Source organism: Salvia hispanica, chromosome 3 (assembly GCF_023119035.1).
Source record: "Salvia hispanica cultivar TCC Black 2014 chromosome 3, UniMelb_Shisp_WGS_1.0, whole genome shotgun sequence".
NCBI classification, from domain to species: Eukaryota; Viridiplantae; Streptophyta; class Magnoliopsida; order Lamiales; family Lamiaceae; genus Salvia; species Salvia hispanica.
This window is the reverse complement of record NC_062967.1, coordinates 22,283,076-22,301,086: the sequence shown is the minus strand read 5'-3', so window position 1 is coordinate 22,301,086 and position 18,011 is coordinate 22,283,076. Positions and strand designations below refer to the sequence as shown.

General features: G+C 36.6%; 1 protein-coding gene across 2 annotated transcripts; it reads right to left on the bottom strand.

Annotated features, from left to right (window-relative positions):
* Positions 1–545: 545 nt before the first annotated feature.
* On the bottom strand, positions 546–17,288 carry LOC125212588 (sister chromatid cohesion protein PDS5 homolog A-like). 2 transcript variants are annotated; one of them, XM_048112797.1, is made up of 33 exons: positions 16,987–17,288; positions 14,645–14,848; positions 14,345–14,526; positions 13,221–13,347; positions 12,895–13,113; positions 12,328–12,544; positions 12,099–12,244; positions 11,860–12,005; positions 11,364–11,513; positions 11,188–11,236; positions 10,912–11,103; positions 10,602–10,784; positions 10,114–10,268; positions 9,866–9,992; positions 9,568–9,717; positions 9,424–9,480; positions 9,192–9,328; positions 8,959–9,076; positions 8,758–8,889; positions 8,422–8,621; positions 6,829–6,985; positions 6,556–6,699; positions 5,594–5,674; positions 4,885–5,508; positions 4,696–4,800; positions 4,247–4,326; positions 3,459–3,510; positions 3,297–3,380; positions 3,165–3,202; positions 1,741–1,803; positions 1,501–1,661; positions 970–1,337; positions 546–875 (listed from the first exon to the last, which is right to left on the bottom strand). In XM_048112797.1, exons 1-33 carry the CDS (start codon positions 17,077–17,079, stop codon positions 843–845), a joined length of 4,974 nt encoding a protein of 1,657 aa, XP_047968754.1. In that variant the 5' UTR covers positions 17,080–17,288; the 3' UTR covers positions 546–842. The 2 variants fall into 2 exon arrangements, with proteins under 2 accessions (XP_047968754.1, XP_047968755.1); XM_048112798.1 differs by having other exon boundaries at positions 9,577–9,717.
* Between the last annotated feature and the right edge of the window lie 723 nt (positions 17,289–18,011).

Genomic DNA, 18,011 nt, shown 5'->3' with positions numbered 1-18,011 from the left:
TATTCAACTTCCATAATGGAGTGTGCGATGTACTTTTGCTTCACACTCCTCCATGACACTCTCAAGATGAACACATATTCAGAGGTTGATTTCCTTGAATATATATCAATTTGGAAATATGAACCAGTACAACTTAAAGGACATAGCTCATATGTGTGGTAAACTAGACTATAGGTCCTTTCATAAACGACGAAGGATATGAAACTCGTTTGATCTCATATATCTCACTATGCATCTTAGGACATACTATATCCTAAGACTAGGTAATTCCATGCCAAACAGATATGAACTCATTGCCAAAGCGTCTAAGCGTGATATAAGATTCTTAAGATAGATACAACATTATTTCTGATTATGTCTAGTCTCTCCTATATCATTCATCTCAAATTGAGTAGACAAGTAATCTCTAACATTAGATAACATCTTCTTGTTTCCGATCACTATAATGTAGCCCACACACAGTACCAAGAATAACTACATTTAGTAGGCATTGAAAGACCATTATAGAATTATCAAAAGTTGAGAGGCCATCAGCAACAGAGAGCTACAATGTTGAAAAAGTATCAAACACGTAAGATCTTCAGCTGTACATGATATATTTCTCTTGCACATACAGAAAAGTTCAATGCTACAACAAACTGCATATCCATTTCTAGACAACTAATGACATCTATGGTGTGCTACAATCTACACAAGGAATATAAGCTTTATTCGAGTCAGCAGTTCAATGGTGTATGTTTTCGTCAATGCAAAAGCTATTTAAGTTGTTGTGAAGTAACCCCACATGCTGCATCTAAGTCACTACAGTGCGAGAGCTGGATATGTAATGTAATGCCTGGACCTCATTGTCTTTTACAGCGCTGTTTCCACAAAACCTGCATTCCGGATTAAGTAAAAAAAGATTAGTGCCTAGCTTGATGTTAGACAGAGATTAACTTATAGATACTTCGAACTGGCCAAGTTGAGTACCAGAGGCTCGTCATCAGAGACATCCTTATCTACGGAATGAGAAGCGGACTTCTTGTTGAGCTTCTTTGAAGATTTTGCATGTCTATCTGTGTAGTCTGCTTCATCAGCCTCCTCTCCAGATTCTTCAGTGGCCTCCTCACTTGGCTGCTGCTTATCTGAAGAAGAAACAGCTTCATCATCCGATCCATGAGAATCTTGAGAATTCCTGCCAACATTCTCAGTATCTTCAGAATCTTTTTCTCTCTCTTTGGCCTCTTCATCATCACTCGGTAAGAGCTCAACATCTTCTTGAGGCTTTTCGCCGTCATCTTCTTCAGATGAAACCCTTGTATGTAAGGACTTGACACTTGTTTCAGTTGGTTCGTTATCTGCAGCGACAAAAATACATTAACACAACTTACTGCAATATTAGAAATCCAAAATAGGTTTGTTTAAATTGATAAAGGGAAACAACCATAACAGGAAAACAGGCATAACGTCACACTAGATTCTTGGTTCTCACTAACAAAAAATAGTATATTGATCGTTTACCTGAGCCAGAATTATCAATTGGTGACTTCATTGAAATTTCATGAGAAACAACACCTGGTGTTTTATAACTTTCCTCCAATGACTCACTCTCCAACACTAGTTTTGACCTTCCTTTTGGAGTCGTCCGTTGAGTTCTTTTACTTCTAACTTGAGATGGGGATCTGCCAGTAGATTAATGAGATGAAACTACTTACTAAAAGCAAGAAGCTAATCCCAGGACATTAAATAGCAATCACTCACTTTCGTCCCAATTTTTTGTTATGATTTGGGCCACCTCCTGATTTTTTTCTCAGACCAGATGACCTACAATAAAATGTTGGAAGAAGTTAGCCACCCACATGTCAGTTAACAACAAGGATTTTAAAAAGTGCAAGTAACTGAAGCTACAGTATTGAGATATCAATGCTAAACGAACAAAGAAAAGCACTTATTGTTCGAACTTCTAATGTTACTTAACGCATTTCGCAGTCAGTGATCATTTTTTCAACTTGTCTTTCTGAAAAACCAGAAGTGGCACATATATCAAAGCTCTTAACTATATAACAAAACAAGTATACTAATTTGTAGGCTCTGCAAAATGCCAAAGTTATGAATAATTCTTTTGTATACATACATATTTATTACTCCCTCCGTCTGCCGTTAGGAATCCCATTTCTCGGTGGCACGGGTTTTAAGAAATGTTGAGAAAAGTGGGTGGAAAATAGTTAATGGAATATGGGTCCCACTTGTATATATTAATTTTAAATGAAATGTGAGTGGAATGAGTTATTGGAATGTGGGATCCTATTACCATTTATAGGAAAAATGAACCGGGACTCCTATAAACCGACGGACTAAAATGGAAAAACGGGACTCCTATTCACGGACAGAGGGAATATATACTATACTACTACCAGGCATATTTTTGGTCAAAAAAGCGTTGCCATGACCAAATATTTCTCCAAGCTTTGTTTATGTTGCCAGGCCATTCACATCTTACCCTACCAGGCATATTTTTGGTCAAAAACAAAATGCCAACTCCAAGACAACCCACACAAAAGACCTCTGGTATACTAATTTCTAGGCTCTACAAAATGCAAAAAATTATGAATAATTCTTTTGCATACATACATATTTATTAATCCCTCCGTCCCCAAGGAATATGCACTTTGGGCTCGGCACGGGTTTTAATGTAAAATTGGTAAAGTAAGAGAGAGGTAGAGAGAAAAAGTAATTAAAGTATTGTTAGTGGAAAATGGGTCCCACCTCATTAGAGAAAAAACTTTCCAAAATTAGAAAGTTCATAGACTAAAAAGGAAGGAGTCCATATTCTTGTGGGACGGAGGGAGTATATACTATACTACTACGAGGCATATTTTTGGTAAAAAAAAAAAGCCTTGCCATGACCGAACATTTCTCTAAGCTTTGTTTATGTTACCAGGCCATTCACATCTTACCCAACCAGGCATATTTTTGGTCAAAACCAAAATATCAACTCCAAGACGACCCACACAAAAGACCTCTGCCATTTCAATTTCAGCAGACTTCCATTCACAGATGTAGATTTCAACAGACCAATATATAGCTCCCCAAACAAAAATAGACAGAGTGAAAATGTTGACTAAACATGCAACTACAAAATAAAATTAATTATTACACGCTGGTAAAATGATGTGATAACTTACCTTCCTTTAGGAGGAGAGTCCTTTGATGAACCAGATCGCTGCAAAAATATTTTATTGAATCATTAGACACAAATTTTGATTAACAGGATCGAACATTACATGCTCATATAATAGGATAAAAGGTTGGTTAACCTTGGCCTTTAGACCACTTTTAACAAGGTCCCAGCGCTCCCTATCTAATCGAAGAACTTCCACATCACCGTCGTCATACAATACCTTCGAAGTTCAAATTACTAATCAAGAGTCTTGCAGAAAGAATGCAAAAGAAATAAGACACTCCAAAATGCATCATACCACATGCTTGTTCTTCTCAGTATCAAATGACTTCACGACACCTTCATAGTACCTGTGGAAGGACACAAGCAATGTGTAACTGGTACGAATATTGAGAGATTTACCACGACATGTGCTAAGTTTTCACTTATGAAAATCCTTCTAGTGAATAATATGTTACTAGTCGGGAAGTCATCAATCATATTAGTGTAGAAGTTCAAAAGACAATTTCCGAAAGACTAGACCAGTTGGAATGGAGTATACTTAAATAGGGTTGGAATGGAGTATGCTTAAATAGGCCAGTTGAGTTGAGGAATTTCAGTTCCCAAATTCAAGCTTATTTAATGTAGTTAATTTCACATGTCAAAACTTACTTTCTGTGAGGGGGAATGGGACATAGAACTGAGGGAGTGTTATGAAGCTAAGGTACTAGTAACTCTTTATGGCAATGTCACTTGGATCAATATTTCAAGCCAGCAGAGTGGAAGTATAATTTGATGCCTTCCATTGGCATAACATTCTATATTCCAGTATTTTTATCCTAATTATAATACTCCCTCTTTCCCACGAAAAATAGTCTCATTTGTGAGCGGCATGTATCATATTGTGGATTGGTAAAGTAGGAGAAAGAAGAGAAAAGTGGGTGAAGTAGTGGAGAGAGAGAAGTGGTGAAAAAAGTTTCCATAAATAGAAATGGGACTAATTTTGGTGGACGAGCCAAAATGGAAAAATGAGACTATTTTTTCATGGACTCAGGGGGTAATAATTATACCAAAAGACCAAGGCAAAGAAAGTCCAGAAGAGCTTACAACTTATCCACCGGCCACCAAACTTTTATTCTGCAACCAATTAAGTCGCCTATGGAATTTTTCTTCTTCTTTGTTGTGCACTAACCACAAAAGAAAGTGAAAGCAGGATTAAGATTTAGCAAAGCAGAATTTTTAAGCACCCTCAATTGAAATCGATGACTTGCATAAAATTCAGAAGATATATCATAGACCCAATTACAAGGTTTTGAATGGTGAATGCAAGGCAATGGAAACCCAATGAAGGGTATGGCAAAAGCAGCATGACAGTACAGTGCACTGAACATAGAGCATAGACCTAAGTACTACAACATGCTAACAAATTATTATGGCTTCATACATATACAAACTCAGACCACACACATAGGGAAGAAAAAAGATACGAGTTTTCCAAATTAGCAAGTTAGCGTTCACATTCATATTTCACAAAGAACACCATAGTTAAAACTAACCTTTTCTAATCCAGTAGCATTGCTATGGTTTTGCTTCTTTTGAGATCCCAACGTGGAAGAACTGATAGAGAGCAGGCTATCAGTATTTGATACTTTCTTAGACTTCTGCAGATAATAAGAAGGATCATGACTGCTCCAATTAATTTCAAAGATCACTAAGGTTTCATATTACAGTATTTGAAAAGATACCTTAGCTTCTTGGGTGTTCTTTAGCTCCATATGAGGATCTGTGCTAGCACGTTTACCTTTTTTCTTTGAGGAGGAGATCAGTTTCTTAACACGTAGAGTAAGCAATTCCGAATCTACAGGTTCAGTTTTTTCATGCACACGTTGATCTTCTGAACTAGTTTGAGAGTTATCATTTAATTTGTCAAAGTCAATGTTATTATTCACATTATTTACATTAGAAGGTCTCTTAGAACCTTTAGAAGTAACAGCTCCAAGAGACTTTTGAGCTTGAACAGATGATCTCCTATGTTTTGGTACAGAAACATCTGTTGGTTCACTCGAACGAATTTTACTTTTCTGAGGCTGATGGTCACATCTCCTAGTTTTGCGATCATGTCCATGACCATTACTTGACTCGAACTTTCTTTTTGCACCTTGATTACCAGAATTCATTTCTTTCACCATTTGCAAGATACTAAAATCATTTTCTTTTTCCACTTCAGCTTGTGCATGCTCATGCTTCACCTCTTTTCTCGTCTTTGCTGCCTTGGCTTTTAGACGTTGTAACAACTTCCCCAAAGGCATCTCATTGCCCTCTGTATCACTGTCCTTCACAGTATCATCCTCCGAGTCAACTGGTTTTTCCTGAATACAAAGAAACATAAATTAACTGGCAAGTTAGGATATGAAAGAAACGCACGACACTGGGTTGTATAGTTGACAATCTTACAATTTCTTTAACATCCAGTTGCAGTGACTCGAAGTAGGCCAACATACCCTCATCAGCCACCCATGCCGTTGCAGCACCAACCTAGCATCAAATGAAGTGTGTAACCAAACATGGACATCACAGATTATAACCTAGTATACGGACACGGCTAAGATATTAAATTTCAAAACAAGTATTTGCACATAAGATCACAACCTATTTTCAGCTGAACAATTAATGGAAATGGGTTCAATCTCTGCAAGAGAAACAACTCAAGCAATGGTGGAAAATCAATAATAGTTCACAAAAACATATCTCAAACTGCATGACAGTTCAAGACCGTCTGATGACATATCCAAGTTGCAAACACGGCACTGTTCTTTCATTAGCCAGTACCGTACATGTTTCATGCTAGTGATTAGATCAATACAGTCTGACATGTGACAGATCTGATATGGGAACTGTCGAAATAGTCAAACTACTTACTCAGCGCCCCTTATTGGCTGGAGTCTGATGATAGAAAAATGGATTGACATTCTCATCATTTAGGCCTAACCTAGGATGGAGGAGTTCAAGTTGACATATTTTACTGAGAATTTATATTAAAGAATCAAAACTAATCTATAAGAGATCCGGCAGTGCTCAGCATGTCTCGAACATGAGGTGCAGAGAATAGAATGTGTACAAACTGAAAAATTCATTGCCTATATCGTTAGAGCACATAAAATTGTACTCAACTACAAAGCTTGATACAGTCTTCTATCATAGACGTCATTGAAGTAATCAGACTTCAATTTTAAAATTATAGCACAGAACACAAACCACTTTTGACAGAAATCGTGTCATATCTTTACTTGAAGATGACTTGCTTTTAGAACAGGTAGCACATAATCCAATTCAAGAGGAGCAAAAATCCACTCTTGCAAGATATAATCAAACAATACAGCTAAAATATACTACATGAAGAAGCTGATTAGGCATACCAGCAAGCCATTTTCATCTTTCTTCTCAAGTGTACTGTACAGCACTGGAGGTAGGACCACAGGTGTACTTTCTTGAAGTTCACCTTGGTTTTCAGTTACTCGTTTAATAATTGACACACCAAGGTCACATAGAGCATGGGAGTTCTGCAACATGTGAGTTGAAATAAACATATTGTCATTAAAACATCATAGAACTCATTAATATTCGAACAGTTGAATATCCTGTGTACTCGGAAAAAAACAAATTACACTTAATGATATCTAATACCAAACCTTTGATTTAGATATATCCAAGGCATCTTCTGAGCACTTGATACATTGAAATATTGAATGCAGTAATCCAATGCTTTCCTTATTCTTGCTCAGACTGACATCTAATTTTCCATCTGCATCTCCATGTACTAGCACACGCAGGAAGAAGTACAACTGCCTGAAGTAGACAAAGTTATACAAAATTAGGTATGAAGAAAGAAGTTAACCACACACCATGCTAAAACATATAAGTGCAGTGGTGATGGTTCTTTCCGCAAAAGTTATACACTAACCACATTGTATTAATCTAATCAAGTATCAGTTAGACATGGACAGACACGTCATTATCAGATAAAAGAAGCTAAAAATGTCTCCAACTGTATTGTATTAATCAAGTGATGTTAGGGCACAACTTAACAAACTTCAATCACATTTTTTTCAGAAGCAAACCCAGCATCAGTAATTAACATCCAATGACCATACAAACGAACAAAATTAATCATGGTGAAAACTGAGCTGGCACTATCATCTAGCAACTTAAAAGCTAAAGTGGACATCATTACAAATTTGCACGTGTTGCTGCTTCGGCTCATCTTTGCTTAAGTTTTGGGGCTTAGCATAAAAAGGCAATGTGCCAATTTTCCAGATATGCAATTAGGTGCAAACCAAGGTGCTTTTGATGGAAACACTCTCAAGCAAACCACAAGAAAGAGAACAAAAATTCCAACATCTTTCCTAATATTTTTTTTGGCATATTCCATTGATCCTTCTCACTCTGAGAGGATTAATCACTTCCCATGGTCAAGTTATTTATTAGAGCCGACATAAATTATTTCAGTCAACTAGAACTTATGGGTGCCAATCCTTTCAAATAGATTGTATGAACCATAAAATGAAGCCACTTGCATGCAATTTGTTAGTTTCACCCTTTCCTGTTTGAGTCGGAGAGCTCTCCACTTATGGTAGGGGGGATATGCTTGTTAAAACTCAAAATTGATATGAATGAGAATCAAAATCCCAAATCACAATTGACATTAGTTTGTCAGAATGCATTTCCTATCTAGTAGTTTGCAACTAAAATAGCATACAAAGAATCAGACAACTTTTCTAAACAATTGAGCCCCGCTAGCATCATGATAACACATCACAGTTGTGTTATCTCAGCAATTATAGAACTATTTCTATTTAACCCCCTAACATGTGCGCCATTACAATCTTGCAGCAAGGTACATGAAACGTATAGCAAGCAGTAGAGACTAATATTCTAATTCTGTGAAAAAATGGAAATTTGAAACTCTCATAGTTTTCTAGGTTGTGTAAACAGCTTCACATTTCCAATTATACTATTAATAAAGAAAAAAACACATGTAAAATCAGACAATGGTGATGAAGAAACATCATCAGGTTATCCATCAGAAAGCTAAAGCTTATCAAATGTTATTCAACTAAGATACACATTCAACATGGGGTTTGGTTCAGAAAGGGTTCCGCTCAGAGTCTATTATGACAGTAGAGACAATATAAGAGGACTTCAAATGAATTATTACGAGCTGTGTGATATTTGTTCAATCTCTAACCGATTAATAAAAATTGTTGAGTAGATAATTCAATTACCTGTACATAGGTTCAAATGCTTTGACATCTTTGCATTCATCAACATTAGGAAATGAAGGATGATGAGCGAGCGAATGGACCACATATGGGAGAATATATTCTGGATAGATTGACGGGGAGTTAGAATCAGTTTGCAAAGAAATTTGGCGTGCCCTCCGTTGCCTGCACATCTGGATGATTTCATTTAAATAGCGTTTATTCTGCAAAAGAAATAAGGTAGGTCATACATTTCTTAAACATCTGTAACGTTCCTCTGCTAGGTAATATACAAGCAATGTTCAAGCAAACACATTAAGTGATAACTAAACACACGCACACACACACATATATACACACCTCTTCAAAATCTGACTGTGAAGAGGAAATATCCAGCAGGAAGGCGCAAGCAAACTTTGGATCTAAAATGTGGTCTCTCACATATTGGTGAACCTTGTGAAGAAGCAACTTTTTTACCTCAGGAAAGTCATCCTACATCCATGGTTGAGAGAGTGAGAACTGCACCACTTTCTATTTACAATAATACAAGTCAGATTCTACCTCTGAGCTTCTCAATGCAAGGTAAAGAACATTAACAGGAATTTTGTGCTCCCACTTCTTCAATAGCCGGAGAACAGCTTTTGCTGCAGCAAGTTTCAAATGTGCCCTATCTACTAAACTGTAACACAGAAAGGGGCACTATATCAACTTAGAAAATGTAAAGCAATACCTGTCCCAGTGAAGAGAAGTTTGGAATTAAACTCATTAAAGTTATTTTCAGCATTCAAAGTTACCTTGACTCGATCTCCCTCGAAATTTCACCAAACATGAGTATGTTCATAAGAATTCCAATTACATCATCTATTCGGGGATTGGAATTAGGATCTTTTACAGATAAACAGCTCTTGACCAAAGCTTTAAGCCCAAAAATCTGCAGAGACATTTCATAAATGTATTTAGTTTGAAAAGGCTTTCCCAAGTGGACTGTTATACATGTGGAGGTACGAAGCGAGCCAATGAGAAGACCTTTAAAGAGCAGGGTCCACTTCTATCAGCCCAGCAAGTAGATCCATCTCCTGTTTTCTGCAAGTGAAGCATGTTTCATCAAAAATATATACAACAAGAAAAAAAGATAATATGGATCATATCTTTGGCCATCTAGATGCATACTTGTCCGACCTCCAGTATGTTTTCCTTGATGAACTTTTTAACCTCAATCTCTCTAGTTTCATAGACTGGCAAAGCAGCTTGTGCTATGCATCCAAGAGATTGTAATACAGCAGGCAGGTGGGACTTCTCTTCGAGCATATCAACTAGCCTCTATTAAAACGAAATATTCAAAACTTGAATCATCACATTTGATAGAAACAAAAGATAAACAAAAATATGGACAAAACTGCAGGACCAAGGAGCATGTATGAATAAGAGAAGATTATAGACAGAGTAAAAGAAAAAGAAGGAACAGAACCTTATAGAGAACTGATAGTGCCATAAGCCCATCATCTTTTGTGATAGATGCCAGGGCATAAACAGCATATTTAGCCTGTCTTCGGCTACCCTCAATGCATATGCGCTCAAGAATAAGGTCTAATGACCTATAAGCAGAATAATCATATTAAATGAAAAGGTACCAAAATAAATTAGCTTTACAATTTGTAGAAAAATAAATCAGGATTCAGGAAATGAAAATATTTAGGTTCACGAGATTTTTCTAACCTTGACGATACACCAAGTTGTTCTCGGATAGTACTCCCAGCCTTTGCAAGAATATGCAGAGTCCCTTCCTTCAGTATTTCATTGTCATCCTCGAGAAGATGTACCAGATCTTCTTCTAATCCGCCAAGCAGTGAAGGATAAAATCGAGCAAGAATCTGAAAATGTGTCCCATCATAAGAACATATAATTATGCAATACCATTTCTACTGAAGAGTGAAGAGTCATTTTAAGAAAATCAAAGTGTGTTTTTCCAAGAAGATTCAATAAAGTGATTTGAGTGTCAGGCTCAAGCTCAATATAACAGCCATTTCAGTATACTTCAAAAGGCAATATACAATATTATAATGATTCGCAGTGCTCAACAACAATGATTCAACTTCTGCTTAAATATAAATTTAATATCCATGGTTACTCTATAAAATAGTTAAACACCTAACAGGCAAATATAACGAACCACCAAAATGTTTGTACAGAACCAAGTGTCATACCACAAGAACAGTCATGCAGGACGCGAGTATCTCAGAACTTTCAGAAGTTTTCTGTATGCGGGCCTCCAGAAGAATTTCTCTAACATGATCTTTGTTGAAAAGTAGATAAGAGGTTTTCAAAGAGAGAGTAGTAAGGAATCCATAGAGTCGATGCTTCTGACCAAGGATTTCTAACAAATCACCCTGCATCAGGTTCAAAGTCTTTCAAAGTTCATATATGATGTTAAGAAACATTTTGTGTTCCATTACTGAAGGAAGAATATAAAGCAAATAAAAGTGTAGAAACATAGAGTGTGATAAATCGACTCACCCGCAAGCTACTGCATTGAGCAGAGCTGGTATTGGGATCAAGAAGTTGCTTCAAGATTTTCCAAATGTTGGAATCTCTTAATTGGTCAAGAATGTGAAAATTCTCCTCTGCCTTCGCAGGATCAGTGAAACATCGAGACATAACTCGGAAGCAATACATTACTTTCTTCCGGATCTCAGTGCCATCACCTTCCTGCACATGGACCCAGCATTTTCATTAGATACTACACATGCTTTAGCCAAGAATTCAGGAAACACAAACTCCTTGAAGGAAAACCTGAGTTAGCTGTCTAAGGGAAAGGTACTTCTGCATCTCTTGTTGTAACCTGAATTTACAGTAAAAAAGAATACAGGTTTGTAGCTAAAGATCATCCAGCTGAAGCCTGAAGCAACACTATGACATGGTAAAAAAAAAATTTAAAATCATTCATAGATTCAAGCATTTGTACTAACCTTTGTTTCTGCTCTAATATCTTCTCAAGAGCTGTTACCTCAACTTTGTCAAACCCCGAAAAGATCATAACCCATCTTTTAACCTTGTCTCTGACAGAAAAGTCAGCTGGGAACAAGGACATGGCCAGGATAGGTTCTACCGCATCCGATCTGCAGAGAGAACAAGCCTTTCAACATTAGTATATTACTTATCACAAATTAGGAATGCTACTATAGAGATCCTTAGACACCAAAATATACATATATAACCAAATTTACATCAATATCATCTTCATAGTGGCGTTAGTTTTGAACATAAACATAATAACTGCCTAAATCATAGTCGATTGTTTTTTGTAAACATTCCATCCAAATTTACATCAGAGTCATCTTCGTAGTGGTGACATAGTGGATTGCTTTTTGTCACCACTATGAACATATATACCTTATTCAGGATTGTTTTTTGTATATATTCCATCCACAACTAATCATATGAAACCAGAAGCTCCCAAGTTACCTGAAATCTTTATCATAGAAGCATCTCAATATCTTGCTGACAACCCAACCATATTCATCATCCTTTAATGAACCACGAGACTGCTTCATGCAAGATGTTCTGTGTATCTCCGCTAACCTCTCCATGGTATACCTTTTAACCAGAAGCTGGATGTGTGGAGAAACATATCTTAAGAATTAAGGGAGTAGATGTCAAGAATGAGCAATGGAATAGTTATATACAGGGAGCTAGGTCCGTACAGATTTATCACGTAGGCGTTCTGAGACTAGCTTGATAGTTTCAACTGGAACTGATGTGAGGGCATGACATGCCACATCACAAACCACAGAAACAACTTTTTTGCGTACATTTTCATCATAGTCCAACAGACGGTCACAAAGAGCAGCTGGAAATTAAACAAAGCCATAGATCTTCAGACTAAAGAACCCCACAATAATTTGAGGGATATTTTGTACTTGAATTCCTTACAGATTATTTGATGAGCTTCACTCCTGAAAGGATTCTCCAAAAGGCAAGTCTTAACATGCTCAAGTACAGACATTCTGACCTCCACTGCTCTATCAGTCAATCTTTTGAGAAACTCCACAAAGACAGGCTTGAATGACTCAGAAATAGTAGATCCCGGCAGAGCAAACAGATCACCAGCTAAACTCACTGCTTTCATGCGAATGTCCAGCTGATCACTCTGTTGATATCAAACTTAAAAACTGATGACCTGGCTATTTTTTAACATATCCTATGTAAAATTAAATTATGAATTTCAAGAATGAACTGATATAAAAGAACTTGACATAAATGAAGCATAACTATGACGATAGAGAGAAGCTCCACTAGAGAGTGGCTGTCAACAGAAACTCTATGAAAATAAAAATTACTATGACAATTGACTACTAAATACTAACACACTAGGTCATGTCCACATACCTAAACAAACAAATAAAGAAAATATATTTCAATTTGTGCTTGGAATCAACTAGAGAAAACTTATTCATGCAGGAAACAATAAAATGCATAAAACATATTGAGGACGATTACCAGTAATTCTCCAGTTAGATAAGGTACAACTCCAGATAAGATTTGAGGAGCACAGCGATAGATGTCATAAAGTACAGCATGGTAATCAATCTCACATATCAGGGATCTACTTTCTCCTGACATAGATGACACAAGAAACTGCCTTATGCTACTCTCCAGTTTTACAGCACAATTCTCTATCACATTCAAAGCAATCTTCTTTGCAGCAGCAGTTACCGCCTAAAAGCAAAAACCCAAAGTGTAATATCTATATAACAGAAAGGCGCTGAAACTTACAAAATAAAATAAAAAACGGAAAGAGGTCAGCTGAGGAAACATATGCTTACCTTTCTATCATCGCCTAAAACGGTCAGTAATGTAACCAAAAGATTTTCTGGTACATCCTCACTCTCTTCTAAGATTACCTCCATGATTGTTTGCATTGAACTCAAGACATTCCCTGGAAGCTCATCTCTGCATGCGATGAAAAAGTGAAGGTTACTAAGTCAATATATCAGTACAAGAATGCATGTCAACCAGATTAACAGAAGCACCAGTAATTACATAGGATGATAGAGGCATCCAGTGTTTAAAGAAGTTGGGGCTGAAATTTAACGACAGTGTGACGTAACGTCCCTGTTATATGCAGGAGAGGCTAGCCTTTATCCAGATGAAACCAAGATTATCAATTTATAGATTCGAAGTAAATATGAGTACATTTTTATAATAATGCAATACATATGAATTATAAGGATATTGTAAAATAAACTATTAAAATGCTAGTAATATATATATAAACATGATATCAATAAATTATAAATACAAGAAATTAATACACATATTATTACATACAAAAGCTTTAATAGTAACTGAAGACATTTTATTCTCCAAATCTTCCTAAGAATAAAGATTAAAATATAAAACTTTCCCCCCATATACTCTTTACTATTACTAATTTACATATAAAACTTTTAATTATAATATTATCATCATCACTACAAATCTATATCTGAATAAAGTTCTCTTGGCAACATGGATTTTCACTATGATCAAATCACAAGGTTCACGTGTTCTGTCATTTTCACTAGCTGGCCACGTCAAGCAGGACCAAAGTCACTAAACAGCAAGTTCAAAATATCCATACATAATCAATCAAGATAATACATGTCATTTGATACAGCCTCTATCAACAAACTAGTAACTAGACACTAAAAGTGATATTAAAGTTATGAATCATCTTTAGTCAGCCATCCTCTCTTGGGTTTTGATACCAATACGAAAACGAGAATAGATGCATTTACAGGTCGAAATAGAATATAACGGAAAGAAATAATTCAAAGAAAAGTCGAAATCCAGTTTGCATGACAAAACTGTGTAACTTGAATTTAATCCTTAGTCTTAACCAACAAACTAAGGGAGAGTCAGAAACGACGGTGACAACTAAAAAGTAACTAAAGCTGATGGAACACACCTGGCAACTGAAAAGAAAGTATCAAACATTTCATTTATGAGATCATCACATTCAAGATCCAGCATCACAACGCATGATCTATATCTGGCAAGTGTTTCAAGAATAACGACCCTCCTTCCAAATGATGGGCTATTTACATCAATTAAACCACTGAATGTACCCACAATCAACTGAAAAATGTCCTGTAAACAGAAATAATCAGAACTCTCCCTGTATATTGAAGGTTGAAACTGAAGCACCTAACTGACATGTTTTCTCCACCACCAATGGACTCTTACAGTCTTACGAGATAAAAAGTACCTTTAAGACATCATCATCATAAGGAGCCTCAGGTGCAGTGATTCGAGTTATCTCACAGATGCATGCAGCCACAAAGAGCTTGACCTCCCGATCTTGATGTTTGAGAAGTTCTGGTTTGACAAGGGCATTCAGGAGAGGCTGCATGGACTCCACCATTGATTTTGGAGGTGACTGATCCAATTCACACAGATATATTGCTCCTTGCTGCATGAGAAAGCATCCAAATTATAATATATAATAAATTGCATATATAAGTATGCGAAAAACTAGCAGTGTACTATAGCTAACTTAATAAGATATTCCAAAGTACTTCATCTGTTCCATAGTAATAGAGTCATTTTGCCATTTTAGTACGTTCCATAGTAATAGAGTCATTTCCCTTTTTAGTAAAAGTCAACACATTTTTCCACACCTACTTTACTCTCTCTTACATTTTTCTCTCTTCATCCCTCTACCTTTTTCATTTTCCACTTTATTCTCCATTTATTTAACTCACCTAACACAATTTTTCTTAATCTCCGTGCCGAAAAGAAACGCCTCCGTTACTATGGAACGGAGGCCAATTAGCAGGATGTGTTCCTAGAGAAGAAAAAAACTTTGCAGCACATAAGGAGCACAACTCCCGTCAAAAAAATTTAACCCCCTGATCTAGAAAAAATATAAATTATAGAAATTGGGGAATTGGAATAAACAGATGGTTCATCAAAAGTCAATAAATATCGTTTTTAAAAAATGAAATCTGGTTGACTGTCCACATGAAATATTAATAAGGCTTCTGATTGGAGAAACAGCCAGCCAACAATGACTGGGTATGTTCAATTATACTTCCTCCGTCCACAAAAAATAGTCTCATGGGTGGACGGCACGGGTTTTAATGAGAAATTAGTAAAGTGAGAAACAGAAGGGGAGAAAGTGGGTAAAGTAAGGGAGAGGAGAGAAAGTGGGTAAAATATGAAAGAGAGAGATAAAAAGTGGTAAAGTATTTGAAAGAAACTTCTCCATTTTTGGATGGGATTATTTTTGTTGACGAACCGAAATGGAAAGATGAGAACACTTTTTGTGGACGGAGGGACTATAACCATATGTGGACAACTCTTACAATTCGAGACCTTTCTCCCCTGCCACTCGAGATTCTTATGTCGCTCAGGACACTGACACCTTTTGATGTTATACTGTTATCAACTAATCTGTATGTAGAAGGCACGGCACGGCGTGCTTTTCTAGCATTCTTGGCAGCAGCAACTTCAAACACTGGGAGTAGAAAAATTGTCGAATGGCTTGGAGAGGCGCATATACTAGTGGGCACCGGGACTCTTATCCAACCATTGTACTAGAGGCAGCCGTCAAGTCGCCAACAACTATTTCCATCAATACTATTTGACTATGGATTTGGCATGCGTTCTTTGGGCCAGCCGGCTCCAACAACAACATCAACATCCTCAACTACTCTCATGTCTTCAACAAAGTGTTGAATGGTAAGGTATCCGTGGTATGGGCTATTCTCTCACCGATGATATCTACCCAAAATGGCTGATGTTTTTAAAGACCATTTTGTGTCCAAATGAGCCGAAAAGAGCCCTTTTGCCCAAAAACAAGAGTCCGCTCAAAAGGAAAATGATGCTGGACAAGCAATCGGGGCGTACATGGCACAAGGAGGTGTTTGCCATCGTTATATATGTGAGCATTATATTGCAACTGAAAAATGTTGTGGCCCACGACATTCCGAGATCGCCATATGCTTCGTTAGTTAACACATGATCGTGAAGCCCAGACTCCAAAAAAGATTAAATTGAAGAAATTTGGGGGTTTTAAGTCACTTTGATACATGCTTAGAATTTTCATCAATTACTACAATATTTTGTTTCAATTATTCAATTTTTTATTTTAACTGTGTAATTTTAGTTTTAAATGAAATTTGTGTTATTTTCTATATCCGCATTTGAATTTAATTATGATTACAAATTATATGAAATATGAGTAAGAAAGAATTAGAGAAGAAAGAGATGATAGCATGAATAGTGCACTAAGGAAAATTCTGTGAATAGTGAGTAGTGTAAATGAAGAAAAATTAGAGTGAGCATAATTGTGAATGTCCTAATTCGAGTTAGCAGAGTTCAACATCACAACCTCGACTAAATTCTCAAACCACTAGGACTGTCACACCAGTTCGGAAATGAACCCTAATTCAACTCCAGTAATCACTGAAACGCGAATTACACAAATTTCAAGCATGCATCCAGAAACAAAACTCCCAAACAAGCATAAATCAATTCGTAATTCCAAAAAAACAAGAGCAGACTTTCGGTAAAACTCGAAATGCATACAAGAAGTTATCACATCACCTTCAAGAGCTTAACGAGGGCATCTTTTGAAGCCGGAGGAGTCTCCAACTTCGATCCCACCTCCTTGAGCTGCTGCTGCAGCTTCTGAGCCATCGAAACGAAAATCCTCAGCCCTTCAAATTGCGTTGCTTGTCATAGAGCTACGGTTAGTGCGTTTTTGCAATTGCAGCGGCAGAATTGGGGGTTTTTCCGTCGTTTCGGTCAAGACTGTGTAACAGCTATTCGGTTTTTCAAATTAATTAACAAGTGAAATAAGCGGTCTTGCCCGATTCATGAGATAATTATCGCTTCAGATCTTTTGCTATTTGGGGCTGGATTATTTGCAGTCGAGGGCTTCTCATTCGTGCTATCTGGGGCTGGATTATTTGCAGTCGTGGGCTTCTAGTTCGTGGTGTTTATGTTTTTAGCACCTTGGATAGCGTTTTGAAGTGGACTTTTTTGCTAGCTTCTTTCTCATAAATGTGGCAAAAGTAGGCATTTTGATTCTTAAAAATACTTCCACTATCCTATGTCCTACTAATAATAGTAGTATTTCATAAAATTGTCTTATTTATAATATATTCAAATAAAATTTAAAAAATATATATCTAAGTTTGTCTTTGTTATAACTTATAAGTGAAATTTAAATATTGTACAATAATTGGCCGGTAATTGAGGAACCGAGATTCGGAGAACCGGTTCCATTTCTGATACCGTTTCCAATATTTTCTAAAATTTTGGTTCTGGTTCTACCCGGAACTGACCGATTCTCACCCAGAACCGGATAATTATATCAATTCCTTAGATTTAAAATAAAATTTTATTTTTTACAAATATTATTTCAATTTTGAAATCTATACTATGTGTTATATGTCTGTGTATATGTGGTTTTGTGTGTGAATGTGTGAGTATGGGTTGTGTGTGCGTGTGTGTGTATGTGGTTGTGTGTGAGCCCATGTGTGTGTGTATGTGTTGTATGTGTGTGATTGTGGGGTTGTGTATGGGTGGGGAATTATACCGGAATATTGGACTTATCGTACCGAAAA

What these genes read in the sequence shown, in the direction of transcription:
- LOC125212588 (XM_048112797.1), bottom strand. Translation starts at nt 17,079, where the DNA reads ATGGCTCAGAAGCTGCAGCAGCAGCTCAAGGAGGTGGGATCGAAGTTG. An exon ending in TTTTAGGCGATGATAGAAAG is followed by an intron (nt 13,114 to 13,220) that starts GTAAGCATATGT and finishes TTTTGCTTTTAG; the next exon opens with GCGGTAACTGCTGCTGCAAA. An exon ending in CCCTTAGACAGCTAACTCAG is followed by an intron (nt 11,104 to 11,187) that starts GTTTTCCTTCAA and finishes GTCCATGTGCAG; the next exon opens with GAAGGTGATGGCACTGAGAT.